The 16229-nt window shown below is 46.2% G+C and overlaps 1 protein-coding gene across 5 annotated transcripts in view; it reads right to left on the bottom strand.

Annotated features, from left to right (window-relative positions):
- Positions 1–3085: 3085 nt before the first annotated feature.
- Positions 3086–16229, bottom strand: part of SIN3A (SIN3 transcription regulator family member A) — a 43655-nt gene continuing 30511 nt past the window's right edge. For 4 of the 5 annotated variants that reach the window (XM_053272665.1, XM_053272666.1, XM_053272669.1 and 1 more), the window contains exons 14-21: positions 14100–14283; positions 13035–13596; positions 9330–9499; positions 8712–8885; positions 7872–7964; positions 7188–7282; positions 6720–6945; positions 3086–6120 (exon numbers count right to left, since the gene is read on the bottom strand). In XM_053272665.1, the coding sequence (XP_053128640.1) occupies positions 5890–6120; positions 6720–6945; positions 7188–7282; positions 7872–7964; positions 8712–8885; positions 9330–9499; positions 13035–13596; positions 14100–14283 (1735 nt within the window). In that variant the 3' untranslated portion in view covers positions 3086–5889. The remainder of the gene's footprint in view (positions 6121–6719; positions 6946–7187; positions 7283–7871; positions 7965–8711; positions 8886–9329; positions 9500–13034; positions 13597–14099; positions 14284–16229) is intronic. The other variant, XM_053272670.1, reaches the window with a different exon arrangement.

Raw genomic sequence — 16229 nt, 5'->3', positions numbered from 1 at the left:
AACAGCCCCTGCCTTCTGAGCTTTTTTCACATAGCTTCCATGGCAGACTCTTAAACCGACTGGGAATTATTAGCAGCTGCAATCCTCTTCCAGGGTACAAGACCACCTTCAGCTGATCTTCAGACATTGCAGAAATGATCATCATTGCTAGGGATGCAAACATTGGTGCAAATGTATAGCACAGAAAGATGCTCACAGCAGCAGATGCTGCACAGGAATGTAGAACTCAGAACAATATTACAATGGCTACACCTACTTATACAACACTTATCAACACAAGTACCAAAGCAGTTGACACAGAAAAAGAAACACACTTAGAAAAGATGGTGCCCTGTCCCAAAAGGGCTCACAATCTAAAAGGAAATATAAGGGAGACACTACCATCACTGCTAAGGTGAAGTGTGCCATCGAGTTGGTGTCGATTCCTGGCGCCCAGAGCCCTGTGGTTGTCTTTGGTAGAATACAGGAGGGGTTGACCATTGCCTCCTCCCGCTCAGTATGAGATGATGCCTTCCAGCACCTTCCTAGACCGCTGCTGCCCAATATAGTACCAGTGAGGATTCGAACCGGTAACCTCTGGCTTGTTAGTCATTCCCCTGCTGAGCCATTAGGTGGCTACCACCACTACTACCACTATTCATATACTGCTTTTCAACAAAAAGTCCACAAAGCGGTCTACATAGAATAAAGGAAGATGGAGGGATGCTGTGTTGGGGCTGGAGAGGACTAGCTGCTCTCCCCCTGCTAAATGGAAGAAAATCATAAAGGTGCCTTTCCCAGCCCTCATTGGGACTTTCTGGTGCTTTGGCACTGTTGCAGCAACACACCCCCACCCCCACCCCATACCTGGGTCCTCCTGCTGGCAAGCCTATGTTCTACCACTGAGCTATGATCTTATCCCCTAATGGGAGTATCTTACATGTAGACACCCTTCCAAATACAAACCAGGGCAGACCCTGCTTTGCACAGGGAGCTGTTCATGCTTGTGGTGTGACAAGCATGAATTGTCCCCTTTGCTGCATTGCCATGGGGGACTACAGGTGAATGCTGCCTACTGTAAGATAGTCCCCTTAGGCGATGGGGCCATAACTCTCTCTGGCATCTTCAGGTTGGGCTGGGAGAGACTCCTGCCTGGAACTTTGGAGCCACTGCCAGATAGTGGTTTTCTAATACTGAGCTAGATAGACCAAGAGTCAGACTCGGTATAAAGCAGCCTTCAATGTTCCTAACCCTGACCAGCCAGAGCAATGTTTACAAGGCTTGTGGCATCTAATGGAGCACTGCAGAATGAGATCTTGACTACTGACGTTACATTGTTCAGGTTCTGCAAGCACATTCCAAGGAAGATTCTCCCATCCAAAGAGCAGCAGCATGTACAGCAGGGGTTGGCACGGGCTGAAATACTTAGGCGCTTCTCAGAATCCATCTCCTGTGAGGAGAGGTGCCTGGTGTGGGGAAAAAGGTTATCTTTATTACTGAAAGCCATCGTTGCCCTCGCTGCCGCCCTCTATCCTGGCTTCCGAGTGCCCTCTGCCGGCACTCAGGAAACCTACATGCATAATTACCCTCCCAACTCTCTGCTGGTGTTCAAATTACATCAGCGCAAAGCAGGAAATCAAACTGATATTAATTCGGTAGAGATCGACGCTGAAGGAGCGAGGAGAGCCAGAAAGGGAACCAACACATTTAGGGGCGGAAACTTCTAACCACCAGCTATTGAGACGGACAAGATAGTGGTCTCCCCCTTGTGCTACATGCTAGGAGAGGGGCTTGGTCCCCAGATTATCTATCTATCTATCTATCAAATTTGTATACTGCCCCAAACTTTCATCTCTGGGCGGTTTACAATGACATAAAACCAGTTTAAAAACATATACAAAAACTTAAAAACAATTTTAAAATAACCAGAAATTAAACTGCGACTGCAACTCCCATCACCCCCAGACATTGTGGCAGGGGATGATGGGAGCTGTAGTCCAACATCTAGGACCCCATGTTTGAGAACTTCTCTCCTAAGCATTTCCCAGAGGCATTTTGCTGGCTATTGCAAAGCAAGGAACCTTTCATCAGGTCAAACACCTTTCTTTCTTTCTTTAATAAATGTGCATACTACCCACTAGGTGGTTTACGGTTTCTCAGGTTTGAAATCTCCTACGTAGCCGTTTCTTGGGTTTGAAATCTCCCCCCCCCCTTTTTTTTGTATCCAGGATGGGAAAACATGAGAAAATCTGGACTTCAAGCCCCATGGTATACAGCAGCATAATAATAATAAGACAAGTTCTACTAATTCTGATACTCATTCACACTGTATGGCAGGGATTCTGCAATTTGGATGCAGGTGGGCTTGGGCCAGCAGGAACTGGATCCAGAGGAAGGGCCCGGCTCCTCTGAGCAAGACAAGGCAGCACCAGGGGACATGGGTGAGTTTCACTCTTTGTACAAGGGCAATGGAAGCAGAATGCTGATGGGTCCTGCCTTTGAAATGGGAGAAGCAACCTGTTCCAACACTCAAGGTTGCAGGGGTATTGGTGTAAAAAGAGACTGCTGATCAAAGCAGCAGCCACAACCATCACAGTTACAGTGGGCCCCTTTTCACACAAGCACCACTGTAACCACGAAGTGTGAATCCAGGGGGTGAGTGACAGCACTGAGGCGGGACTTCCTAGCTGCAGACATGCTGCTTGGCCTACTAATGTACAAAGAGGACTCCTGGGACTCTTCATTTGGTTTTATTTAAAGACTTAAGATGCTCAATTTTCTAGTGACTACTGCCCATAGGCAGTATCCATAGGAACCGTCAGCATCCATAGGAACCATCTTCCCCACTTCAAAGAACTCCAGAAAATGGAAAACGGAAGCTCAAGTCTGCAAATTATTCTGCACAGTTTCTAACAGGAGTTAAAATCCCAACAGTCAAAACACCAAGGTTTCCATTCTTTGCAGCACACATGTGTCGGAGAACCACTCGGTGGGCGAAGACATCCCCTGCCCTGCGAACGCCAAGATCCCCACAGCCGCACCAACGCACCCCTGAGGGCTGTGCTTCCGGCTGCCTGAACGTGATCAGGAAGGACGACCAGATCTGTACACGAGTAGCCCTGATATTTTAATGGAAATACTGCACTACAGTCAGGTTTACAACATCTGTATAGAAATCATCACATGAATTGGTGGCAAAAGGAGCACATTACAGAATACAAAAAGCAATTAAAATAAAGAAGGAGGAAAAAAAAACTCTTTTGCTATTGTACAGGCCAGGACAAGAGCTTGGAGCTCAGATGTCAGACATCAGGAGATGAGGGTAGGGGAAAGGGGGGGGGAGAGAGGGAGGGAGGGGGAAGCTGTGTCATGAAACCCTGCTACAGGAGGGAGTGGCCCCCTTGGTTTTATTCTTGGATGTGCCATTTTCTCCCCACCCCTGGGATACATTTTGGGCAGAAAAACGTCTGCCCTGCTCTTCCGGTCTTCCTCGGAAAGAACCTCTGGCAGAGATGCAGTTATCGTCCAAGATTGTAAAAGTCTAAACCGATCTTTCACACACAGGAGAGAAATATCGGAGAGGACACAGAGGGCAAGAAGCAGGGAAGCATACAAGAACCCCGTGCAACGGAAGAGGACACAGTAGCGGCGGCATCCCGTCCCCAACCCTCTTTTAACAGGCCGAGGGAAGGGGCCGCGAGGGTAGGTTAGCTTATTGCTGGCATACTGAAACAACTCCCCAGTTGGGTTCCTGCTCACCGGTCTGGACTGCCACAGCCGGATCTCCCCTGTGCACCCCACCTCCTAACTGTGGACCCATCACACCCCATCTGGCTGCAGGAGAGAGAATCCCCTTGCTGACCTTCTTCCTCCTCTCCATCTCCCCATCTTGGACTGTGGCAACACTGTTCTGAGAGGGGGGGACAGCTACCCACCTGGAAAACCCTCGGATAAACTTAAGCAAGCAGGCGGGGGGCGGGGGGCAGACCCCAAACCAGCAAGCTCTGTTTTTATAGCTCTTGGCTTCATTGCTTTGAGGAGATGGTGGCTCCTTAGAGGAGGGGAGACACAAAAATGGTTGCCTTTGCTGCCCTGTAAAACCACCACCACCACCACCACCACCACCACCACCACCACCACCACCGGCAACTTCTTATTTTTTTTTTTTAAGGAGCACCCATATCTTGTCCTTTTAAGTATCTGCCATCACCAAACTTTCTAAAAAAATAGATATTCCCGCTCTTGGTATTTCACTAATGAAATCACAAAACTCCACCCCTCTTCTCCTCTCCCTGCACTCTTTGCGTGCGCGCGCGCGCACACACACACACACACACACACACACACACACACCACTCTCTGTCAAATACTGGTTTGGTATTTAGGATATTCTCTCCAATACTGAGAAGAGACACGCATAACACACAGTCAACCCCATCTAGATAGCTCAGCAACACTCTCCGGAAGTGCAGATTTTCTGAGCTGGAAGACTAGGCAGATAAGAAGCTACACGCCCGCCCGCCCACCCACCCCAAAAAATCCAAATAAGGAAATAAAATTTTTGTAATATATATTCATATATAAAAACAAGCTGCTTGAAATATGCTCCTGTTAAGCTGCCACAACACACACATACTCTCTCTCATGTGCTCTCTCACTCACTCACACGCGTCCCTTTTCTCCCCTTCCACTGTGAAGCCAAGAACACATTTGGGTTAGGTGTCCCCTTGCCCACAATTTACAACAATGCACCTCTCAGAACAGGGGTTGGGTGGGTGGGGGGGTGGACTGGTGAACACACATCTGCCTCTGGTAAGAACCAAGATGTATTCTTCTTCTTAATTTTTGTTATTTTTTTTTCTCTTTAATACAAAAAGGAGAAACAATTTCCACACAAAGCACTACAATGATAACTCCCTTTGGTAGAAAGTATAATAAAATGTCTTCGTTGCTCTGTCTGTCGGTACTAAAACCTGAAGCCACCTGGTACTAAAGTACACAAGAAGCTAGTACAGCTCTACTAGCACATCAAGCATACGGTCTTTAATAAAAAAATTGACAAATATGTACATTTATTTACAAAAAAAAGAAGGGGGTGGGAAACCAGTTTAAAATTGGTTGCTGCTATTGTGAAAGTGTGTGTGTGTGTGTGTGTGTGTGTGTGTGCGTGTGTGTAAGTAAAGCTGGTGCATGGCACTAAGAGAAACTAGTAAACAAGCAGGTACAAAAAAACCAAACCAAAAACAAAAACAATCGTTCCACTGGCACTAGAAAGAACAGGCTGATCTTAATTGGTTTCTATAAGTCAGGAGTCCAGGTCACAAGGAGGGCCACGGAGAAAAGGAGGAAAGAGAGTTGAGGGGGCAGATGCACAAGTTGGTGTGTTTCTGGCAGCTGGACTGTCGAGCCCAGGGAGCTGGTGGAGGATGCCACAAAAGCGGCGGCTTCCGGGACTCATCCTGTCTGGGCAAGTGACAAGGCCTTTCTGGCCGTAAGGTGTGTGTGTGTTTAAATGCACCAGAACTGGGCAGGTTATTCAGAGCATCTCTCTTGTCCCTGATGCCCATATTGTGTAGAATGCGGCAACGGCTGCTGCTGTGTGTGTGTGTGTGTGTGTGTGTTTTGGGCAAGGTGGAGTTCTCTACAGCTACTCAGACCTGCCCCAGCTCCCTCCCTCCCCCTGCCACGGTGCATGCGGAGATCTCGGCCCCCTGAGGACAGTTCCAGCTTCGGTTTCTCAGCATGGGGGCGACAGGATGTACCAGCTATGAACTAGTCAAGAGGTGGCTGCTGCTACAGCGATACATGGTGGGGAGGGGGCGCTTCTTCCTTGTCGATGCGCGCGCGCACACACACACACACACACGAACGTGCACCCCCCAGCTCTGGATCTTCCTCTCCCCTTGGAGTTTAGGGCGTCTTGAACACTGTGCCGTATTTGACGCGGTACTTGTTAATGCTCACAAAGTGCAGGTCCTCCGCGTCACAGGTGGTGGTGCAGGGCACCAGGCCTTCCAGGCCTTCCCCCATAAGCCACTTGCTTGTCTCAGCGGCCATTTCGCGGGTCACATGCTCCTTGGTCCACCGGTCCACCCAGGCCTGGAATCGCTGGTGCAGCCTTTTGCTCACTCTTTCGTGGGACTAGAGGAAGGGGGAGGAGAAAAGCCGACCGTCACCCAAGCCCAGAGTGGCCAGCCCTCAATCATGAGGGCCAAACACCCGCTCTCCCCTCCAGGAACCGTTGGCTTCAGCAAGTCTGCTGCATTGTGTACCCTCGGACTCGTAAATGCCCATCACTTAATGGCTGTAGCTAAATGGATGAGCAGAAACCATTGAAAAGGTGCTGCATTTTGAAGCAATATGGACATTCTGTCGGGGGTCCAATATTTGTGACCACCCGTTTACATCTGCCAAGGTCCAGTAATGCTTCTGCACTGACTGGGGCACAAAAAGGCCTCGCATTTTACTGAGTGGGAGCAGCAGAATGGGTTAAGTGTGCATTCTGGGCCAACCAACACTCCTCAAGAGCTTTTGGCTCAAGAGCTTTTGGTGCCTGAAGTAGAGAATCCAAAATGGCGCCCACCCTGCCACTCAAAAAGGCGGGCAAAGCCCACCAGGACGTCGCCTCCTTTCAAACCACAGAGGCCTGCAGGAGAGTGGGCATTCAGACCCTGCAGCACGCTCAGGTGTCCACAACATCCCCTTGGGGAGACGCTCATCCATCTCCTCCTCCATCCTACCTGATGAGCACGCAGGAGAGCGGTCCTCCGGTACATGTAATCCTCTGACTTGATCACATACACCATCTTATAGGAGTTCAGCTTGAATTTGCACTCCAGCTTGTCCAAGCTCTCCACGTTCTCCAAGGGCTTCTTACTGTTCCCCTCCTTCCCTTCCTTCTCCTGCTGCTCCCGACCCCGCTGACACTTGCGGATCCTCCTCAGATTCCTGTAAAGCAGAGAACCCCTGCTAGAATTAGGGCTTGCCTCCTTCACTGGGTGGCCCTCTAAACCTACAGCACTGCTCATGCCGAGTGCTGGTTGAGGCTGAAGGGTTGACTCGACACGATTAAGTTTACCACGTCTGCCTGAATCCTCCTCTGCTTACTTTGGACTGCTGGAGAAAGGAGCAGGGCTCAGGGTTTAGCACAAGTGGAGAGGGGAGGAGAGGTTTGCATGGACTGACTAATTTAAAGCTCGCTCACTCACCTGGGCAGAAATACGGGCTTTTGAGCCAACTGTTCCCGGAGTTCGGGAGAGGTAGAATCAGAGTTGACGTACCGATCCACGTAGTCAGTCCAACGCTGAAATGGCAGACAGAACAACAAAGGAGGAAATCATCTTGTTGATTATTTCATCCAAAGGAAACTTTGACTCAAACTCTTTCTTGGCATCTTTTTGAAATACACCTCCTCTCCCCGTTTTTGTATTATGAATTTGCAGAAACGGTCAGAACATAAGACTGGGAATTTATATCGAACCTGTCTCAAGATCTCACCTTTACTCCCCCCCACTCTTTTTTTTTTTTTAAGTTTAGTTTCTAGCCCTCGTGACTTTGTTTCTGGCTTGAAATGGCCTTTGGTTATTGTGGCTGGGGTGACGGGAGCTCTAGTCCAACAACATCTGGGGACCCAAGTTTGAGAACCCCGGGGAGAGCCAACTGAAGCTAAAACTACAAGTTCATGATTTGTAGAAAGAAAAACTGCAGTCTGCTGTTCTGTTACGCATCCATTAAACTTGGGCATGTATCTTCCAGGATTAGAAACCAGGCCTACTTCTCCTGCAACTGAAACACTTCATTCAGTGTGCCTATATGCACATGCAGTTATGCATTTCAACATTTTCTAAAGTGCTGAAATGCAATCAAGAGCTCCAACTGCAGCCGTTTCTTACCTCTGCCTCAACAGGATCATCTGAGTTCTCCTCTTCTGTGTCCAGCAGCTCAATAGTTAACTGAACATGGCCTCTGCTCTGGACAAACATCAACTACACAACAGAATGCAGGAATTTAGAAGCAGTTCAAAACTACATCCAGTAAGAATATCGTGCAACGATAAATTGGGTATACAATGCTAGCTACATAACCTGAACTTGACATTGGAATAGAGAAGCCAGATTACCAGAGAGTAGAGGTGTCCAAATCAATTTGACTCGAACAGATTTGAGCATGAATCAAGGTGATTCAAGTGATTCAAACTTGAACTGAATCACCCCTAAAATAGAGGGCCTGATTTGAGTACGAATCGAATACACCCCACCCCAATTAGACTCAAATAGATTCGAGCACTATTTTGAAGCCTCAAGAGTCAACATGCTACATGCGGAGCAGAAGGCTGGTCTACCCACCAACCCCAATTGGTAGGCCAGCTCTCCTTGGAAAGAGTGACACTCAAAATAGATTTGAGTAATTAGAGGTCGATTTGTCAAAACAGCCGGTGAAGGCAGCTGTTTTGATGATCCGAATTGAGGGTTTTGTGATTCGATCTTGAATGGAATCACAAAATCGGATTCGTGCACATCTCTACTAGAGAACAAAGAAGACTCAGATCAGCAAAGAGCTTGCTGATAAACCTTTCTTCCTATTCTGGAGGTGGGGAAAGAAGGGAGACGCAAGAACGGTGACTTGGGAAGAAGATGCCAGCAAGCAGCTATCTGATGCCCAGCACAGTAGGGAAGAGCACTCATTGCTATCTCCTTGGACATTTAGTCAGTAGAACTCCAAGCCACTCTTACCTTGAAGCAGTTCTCGTCTTGCATGAGCTGCTCAGCTTTACGCTGGTACGCTGTCTCCGGAAGGGAGCGAGAAGACTGGGAGGACAGTGGGCCTCCAGTAGCGCTGCTGGTGTTCTCCGACAGGTAGAGTTCTGTCACCTGCACACATATTTCATCACTCACTATATGCTGAAGCTGTCAATAAGAAGGGGGAAATGTTAAGATGTTTTTAAAACCCAGAGTGAAAATCCAAATGAAGGAGAAATAATTACCACTTGTTTGTTTATTAGATTTATAAACAATTTATAAAAGATTTATAGGAGTCAGCGTGGTGTAGTGGTTAGAGTGCTGGACTTGGACCGGGGAGACCTGAGTTCAAATCCCCATTCAGCCATGATACTAGCTGGGTGACTCTGGGCCGGTCACGTCTCTCTCAGCCTAACCTACCTCACAGGGCTGTTGTGAGGAGAAACTCAAGTATGTAGTACACCGCTCTGGACTCCTTGGAGGAAGAGCGGGATATAAATGTAAAAATAAATAAAATAAAAATAAATAAACCACTTGACACGAAGCACCTCCAGGCAGCAAAAATTCAAAATTTTAACACAGCCAACAAGTAAAAGCAATTAAAACAGTTACCTGTCGAACAATACTCTGAATCAGCTTGTCCATGGTAAAGGCAATGTAGGCATGAATGGTGAACATCTCACGAAGAGAATCCTCGTACTGAGAAGAGTCCATGTTACCATCCAGCAGGTTCCGCACCATGTCCAGAAAAGCAGGGTAATAATCTTCCACATCAATATCCACTAAAATTGCAAAGAAAGGCAGGAAACATGCTATGAAATGCAAAACTGAGCTAACTTGAGGTGGTGCTTTTTCTAGCGGTATCTCTCTCTCCCTCTCTCTGACAGATAAATGCCGAAAAGAAGGAATGATCATACACATCTGTTAAAATAGACAATAAAGAGCTTTTCACATCAAGCAATGGTGATAGATACCGCGAACAAGCATCTAATATGCTAAATATATCTGAGTCGATATTAACGGCAAAATATGAATTAAATACACACACAAGTGGTGTGACTTTAGCAACTCAGACAGTGTTCTTCACCCAAGGGTCAGTGGCAGACTCCATCAATCCTAAGTGCAGCCCCCTGACTAATAGTTTATTGGGCCTCTGTGAAACTCCAGTCAAGGCTGAATACTCTGCACTGTCCCCCAGGCACCATGTGGAGACAAGAGTTTTCACCATGCAATGCTGTGCTTTGTTTAGCGTTGGAGGGTGGGGGCTCCTTTAAGTGCTAGGAAGTGTTATCCCTTCCCAGTGCTACTCTCCTAGAACTCTTAAGGGAGGGTTCCATTTTTCCCTTAAGGACCCTCCCAGTACTGTGCAGAGGTCAGCACAGTGGGAACTGACTCTTACATTGAAGTTTTTTTCAGCAAAGAAAAACAGGGAAGATCACTCAACTAAGAAGCCAGACAAAGTCACACTGATTTGGGAAGACAGAAGGTATAAAATAAAGGGGATACTTTTGTAAAAAAGAAAACAACAGTCTTAAATTGTGGAACTCTTTTTCTGTTGTTCTCATTCGTGAACTTGGGAATAATTAGTAGAAAGGGAAGATTAGTAGAAAGGGAAGATCCCCAGTTGCAGGGGAGTCACAGCAGGAGAGAGGGCATGCCCTCAACTCCTGCCTGTGGCTTCCAGCGGCATCTGGTGGGCCACTGTGCGAAACAGGATGCTGGACTAGATGGGCCTCCTTGGGCCTGATCCAGCCGGGCTGTCCTTATGTTCTTAAGATGTATCTGTGGCTCAGTCACTACCTCTGTTTCTGCTGCATGGAAGTCAGACACGCTAGACACAGGAATGTCAACTGACTCCTTTCCCCTTTCTGAACTATCAGCCCAATTGTTTTTGCCTCTCTGCTCTGAGTTTTTAACCACCCAGAGAAGCACATTTGGGGCAATGTAGCAATATGTTAAATAAATAAAGCAGTGTACAGGAGTACTAAGAACACTGTTTGCAGTTTGAAGTTTTCATGTCAGAGTGACCAAAAGCTGAAGACCAGAAGCTCTGGGAAAGAGCCCAGAGTACACACTCAGTGAAAGATAAAGTATATGGAGTGAGGAGGCCATGCATTCGGCTGCGTGACACAACGGCATCCAGAATAGTTTGAGTCCTGGACTCTAGGACTCAGTTTCACCTGGTGAACCTCCTGTGCTCTGCCTCTTTGGCACAGGTGCATTTTCAGAGATGGGGAGCACACATATCTCAGTGCTTCAAAACTGGTGCACATACAGGGCACATATGTATTTTACTTAGGAAACAGTAAGTAAACAGGAAACAGTTTTCTTTCCTAGCTTGAAGGGTGTTATATAAATATTGGTAGTAGAAGTTATTACCCCTGCTAAATTGGCAAAGAGGCACCTTTTCACGTGGTGATTCTCTTTATTTAGCAGGGGGGGAGCAACTGGCCCTCTCCAACCCCAGCACAGGACCTCCAGTGACTGTTACTGGTGTCTATCTGATGTTTCTTTTTAGATTGTGAGCCCTTTGGGAACATTATTTATTATTTCTCTGTGTAAACCGCCCTGAGCCATTTTTGGAAGGGCAGTATAGAAATCAAACCAAATAAATAATTAGGTGGTACTCAAAAATGCTTAGCTAATCTTTATGAAGGGGACTGCAGACCACTCCGCTACTCCAGGTCTGTGTTTGGGGTCAGTCTGTTGCTTCCCCATCTGGTAGATACCAAAGCCCATTTGTCTCTCTCTTCTTAAGGAGGGATCTATTACTGGTTTTTGGTTAGCCGTTTAATTTTGTAGGATTTAATTTTTAGTACCCAATCTTGTATTTTGTATCATCTTCTGTAACTGCTGCATCTGGCTTTGTGTTTAATCTTTTATCCTGTTTTAAAGGTCTTTTAAGTTGTCATACTTGCTTGTGTCCTTCAATGGGCTTAGCATAGTATCCCCCTAGTGGTTTATCCCTCAAGGTTTTTTAAAAAAATTGCTCCTAGCAAGAGCTCAAACGCTGAACAATTACTATTTTGTGGGTTACTATCATCAAAACCACAAACAGGAAAGAGGCACCAATCAGTCAAGTCAGACAAAAAGGAGAAATACTTTCTCAAAGTGCCTCCCTGTTTTCATTGTTCTGCTCAATGCTTTTTGAATACTGCTGTATCAGGGGCTCTCTCAGAAACAAAAACAATCTCCTGGATAGCCCAGAAACTCTGCTGGAATTTTATGGTATGCACCTAATGGCGCAGCGGGGAAAAAACTTGCCTAGTGAGCAAGAGGTTGCCAGTTCAAATCCCCGCTGGTATGCTCCCCAGACTATGGGAAACTCCAGTATTCGGTAGCAGTGATATAGGAAGATGCTGAAAGGCATAATCTCATACTGTGCAGAAGATGGCCATGGTCAACCCCTCCTGTTTTCTACCAAAGACAAACACATGGCTCTGAGGTCACCAGAAGTCGACACCGACTCAATAGCACAACTTTACCTTTTTACTGTCCATGGTACATTACCTAAGAACAAAACCATTAAGATTGCAGCTGAGCTGCTGAGCCACCCAGGTGATTATTGCTCGTTCTGAGATAAAGCCCCAGTGAAGGAGTCTTTCAAAATGCATTGGGCATCACAATAAAAACTGAGAGATGCTACAGGAAGTATTTCTCCTTTTTCATTATTGTCATCAATCCAGTGGGTTGCAAGTAAGCAAAGAGATTTATGTGTCTGCTAGGGATCTGTTAGAGAACCTGGAGGGCTGGTACATCATTCAGTGGCAGTACCGTCCAACAAGTGATAAAGGGTAAGAGAAGAACAGGAGACTGGGAAACCACAAGAGTCCAGCTGGATTGGACCCAAGGGTCCATGAAGTTCAGCAATCTATTTCTTGCAGAGGCCAGCCAGAAGCTTCTGGGACACTAGTGGGCAGGGTCTGCAGGCAACAACCCTTTCCTGTTCTTTGTCTCCAGCATCTGGTGTTGAGCTATACTGTTACTGAACACAGAGGTTCTATTTAGCTATCACAGCTAGCGACCTTTGCTGGACTTGTCCAATCCCCTCTCAAAGCCAGCCAACCTCGTGGCAATCGCTCTACATTGTAGCAGGCACTAAAGTTTGGTGATGAAAGTTTGGGTGGTATATAAATGGAATGAATGAATGAATGAATGGATTGTGCATGAACCAAAGGGGATGGAGAAATAAGCAGGAACAAGGAAAGGGGCTACTGGATTGGAAGGACGCCTCTCACAAAAGGCAATAGCCCTACCCTCACAGAGGTTTGTACACTATGGCACCCCTCTCCTCTCCCCAAAGAAACGGGCACTTACTGGGCTCCTTCAACCGCAACTGGATGGCAGGGCTATCGCTCTTGTCCCGCTTGACGCCCAGCACTTCCCGCTCCCACTCTCGTTCCCGACTCTCCTCTTCTATCTGCCGCTCGGCCTGAGTGTATATCCGGAGCAGTCGCAAACACAGGATCTGGTGGAGGCGGAGGAAGATGTACCAGTTGTTGTTGACGTAGAAGAGGTTGTAGACATCATCCATCCCACACAGCTTCTGGGCTGCGGTATTACTGAACAGCAGTTTGGCTTTAGGGGGGCTGCCTCCGACACCATTGTGTTTTTTCACAGACCCAGAGCCTTCGTCCCCATCCAGCTCTTCCTCTTCCTCTTCCTCAACGTCTGAGAGCTCACCCCGCTGGGCAAAGAGCAAGTCTGGGATGAAGTGATACATGACCTGCTTGATTTTGTACTTGTCCTCCTTCTGGATGCCTGTCTGCCGCTTCACGTGGTGGATGATCAGAGAGGCTGCATCTTCCAGGATCTGCCGATCTTCGTAGGCCAGAGACAGGTGAGGGCCAGCATTATCTTCAGAGGTCTGTTCTTGCCTCTGAAAAAGTCAAGGCAAAGACACAGCGTGTGAAACCTACCCCACACATGCCGTTTCTCTCGCCGGCTACAAAGCACCACCTATGGGAGCAAAGAGGAAATTCTCTACCACAGCAAGTTGAAATGTTATGCCCTATGACAGCGGTTCTCAAACTTGGGTCCCCAGATACTGTTGGACTACAACTTCCATCTGCCCCAGCCACAATGGCCTTTGTGGCTGGGGAAGATAGGAGTTGTAGTCCAACATCATCAGTGGAGGATCCAAGTTATGAGAACCCCTGGCCTATGAGGACCAAAGTTCTTCGGCAATTACTTTTGTCAAAAAGCCACTTATAAAACTAACCCCTTCTACAGCTTCATTTGATTGATCTACTGATCAGATCTTGCAACCCAACAACTAAGCATTCGCAACTTTCTTCCCCCCAGCAATTGCCGTAGGGTGAAGTAAGGCTGAAGTCAAGAGCACGGTGTAGGCAAATACTGAGAAAGAAACCTCCAGCCTACCTCATCATAAATCGTCTCAATCTCACTGAGAAGACTCTTTGATCTTAAGACCTTGGTGTCATTCTGTTTGAAGTTGATCCCTTGGTGGTCGAGGGATTTCAGGTAGTATTTCTCGTTCTGTTCCCGCCACACTTTGTTGAATCCTCTCTGGGCTTCTCGCCACTCTTCTTCTTTCATTTTTAACCTTGGCAATAAGAAAAAGGCAGCAAAGTGAGAGGAAACTGATGAGAAGGAAGAGATAAATCCTTAATCAACCGGGCAAAGTTTTTGCCCATACGTATCAGACAAACCTCGTAGGAACTTAAGAGCCCTGCTGCCTCTGACCAAAGACCCACCAGCACCCCGCTTCTCCCAGTGACCAACTAGATGCTTCTAGAAAGCCTTTCCGCAGGGCTTGAAGACACAATTCTTCAAGGAATGAAACCAATTTCTTGGTCTACAATGCAATCTGACACTGCAGATCCATTACGTTGCATCTAAAACATAGTAAGCCCTCCTTAAAAACAGGCATCTACAAATCCACTTGCCAACTTGCAAGTGGCAAGAACCCCCAGCCCCCTGGCAAGCAGGAGCACAGAGATTTCCTGCCCAGAGGTCTCATTTCCACTGGCATTTTGGAGAAGGTGAAAAATAGCAGGAATCGTTCCTGAGCAGCAGGAGGGATCTCCCACTGTTATTACCATCTCCGGGTCCCAGTGCAAATGATAGAAGACCTGCTTCACTCCTAAGACCTCTGCCTGCGTTGGTTTCAGTACCATCAGCTAAATGAAGTCTATAAGAAGGATCTTAAAGTTGGATTTGAGGATCAGATGTCGAGATTTGAGAAGGAGCTGTGTGAAAATGATGAAAAATTAGTTTCTAAAATGTATAAGCTCTTGCTTTTGGAGGAGACAAGAGACAAAGTGGTTAAAACGACTATGGTAAAATGGGCTCAAGATGTGGGCTATAATATAGAAACGGCAGCCTGGGAAAAATTATGGAAAACTGATTTAAAGTTCACTGCATGTTATGTTCTAAAAGAAAATTATTATAAAATGATGTATAGGTGGTATTTGACACAAAAAAACTGGCATTAATGTATAAAAATGTTTCAAACAAATGTTGGAAATGTGGACACTCTGAAGGAACCTTTTTTCATATGTGGTGGACCTGTAGGAAGGCTAAGGCCCTTTAGGACATGATATATAATGAGTTAAAGAAAGTATTTAAAATGACATTTCCTAAGAAGCCAGAATCCTTCCTGCTGGGAATAACACAAGGAGTGTTTTCTACAACTAATTTAACATTTTTTATGTACGCTACCACAGCGGCCAGAATAATATATGCACAGAAATGGAAGAGTAATGAACTGCCTTCAAAAGAAGATTGGCTGATAAAAATTTTGGAATATGCGGAGATGGCAAAACTTATAGTACTGATAAGAGACCAAAATTTAGAATGCTTTAAAGAAGATTGGAAACCATTCTTATTATATTTAAAGAACTATTTTCCCAATATTGATTTTACAACAGGGTTTGAAATCTAGTAATATTAGCAGGTTGGGTAGATCAAAATCGTGTTTGTAAGGTTTAGATCTATGTTTTGAATTATTATTATAGCAAGGGTTAATTCTATAGTTGATGATTCACGAGGAGGTGTGAGCGGGAAGTCCATATTTGTTCAATATGTTGTGAATGTTAAGATATTGTTAAAATTAATAAAAATTTAATTAAAAAAAAAAAGACCTCTGCCTGTGCGTCAGAAGATGGTTTTAGGGAGGAGAGGGGGTTGGTGGCAACCACAAATAATGGTTGGCTAGTGAGCTAAGCCTAAATCTGTGGATACCTGCTTAAAAGTACATTCTCCACTAACTGAAGGGAAAAGAGACAGCACCACAGATATATAACTGAAGGGAAAGAGACAGCACCACAGATGCCCCTTCACTTCCTCATTCTTAAAGAAAAGGTCATCCAGTTTCTCTCCAGGATCAATCTCCAGGTCACCCAACGTAATCATGACAAACTTAGTCACAGACATTTAAACCATTTTGTGATTTTTGTTTGTTGCAAAGCAGCATGCAACTATTTTAAGCATTATTACTGCTGCAAAGGGCAGGATAGTGTACGTTCATCGATTTTACCACCTGCTGAC

The sequence above is a fragment of the Hemicordylus capensis genome, chromosome 10, assembly GCF_027244095.1.
Source record: "Hemicordylus capensis ecotype Gifberg chromosome 10, rHemCap1.1.pri, whole genome shotgun sequence".
NCBI lineage: Eukaryota > Metazoa > Chordata > Lepidosauria > Squamata > Cordylidae > Hemicordylus > Hemicordylus capensis.
This window is presented reverse-complemented; position numbering and strand designations above follow the sequence as displayed.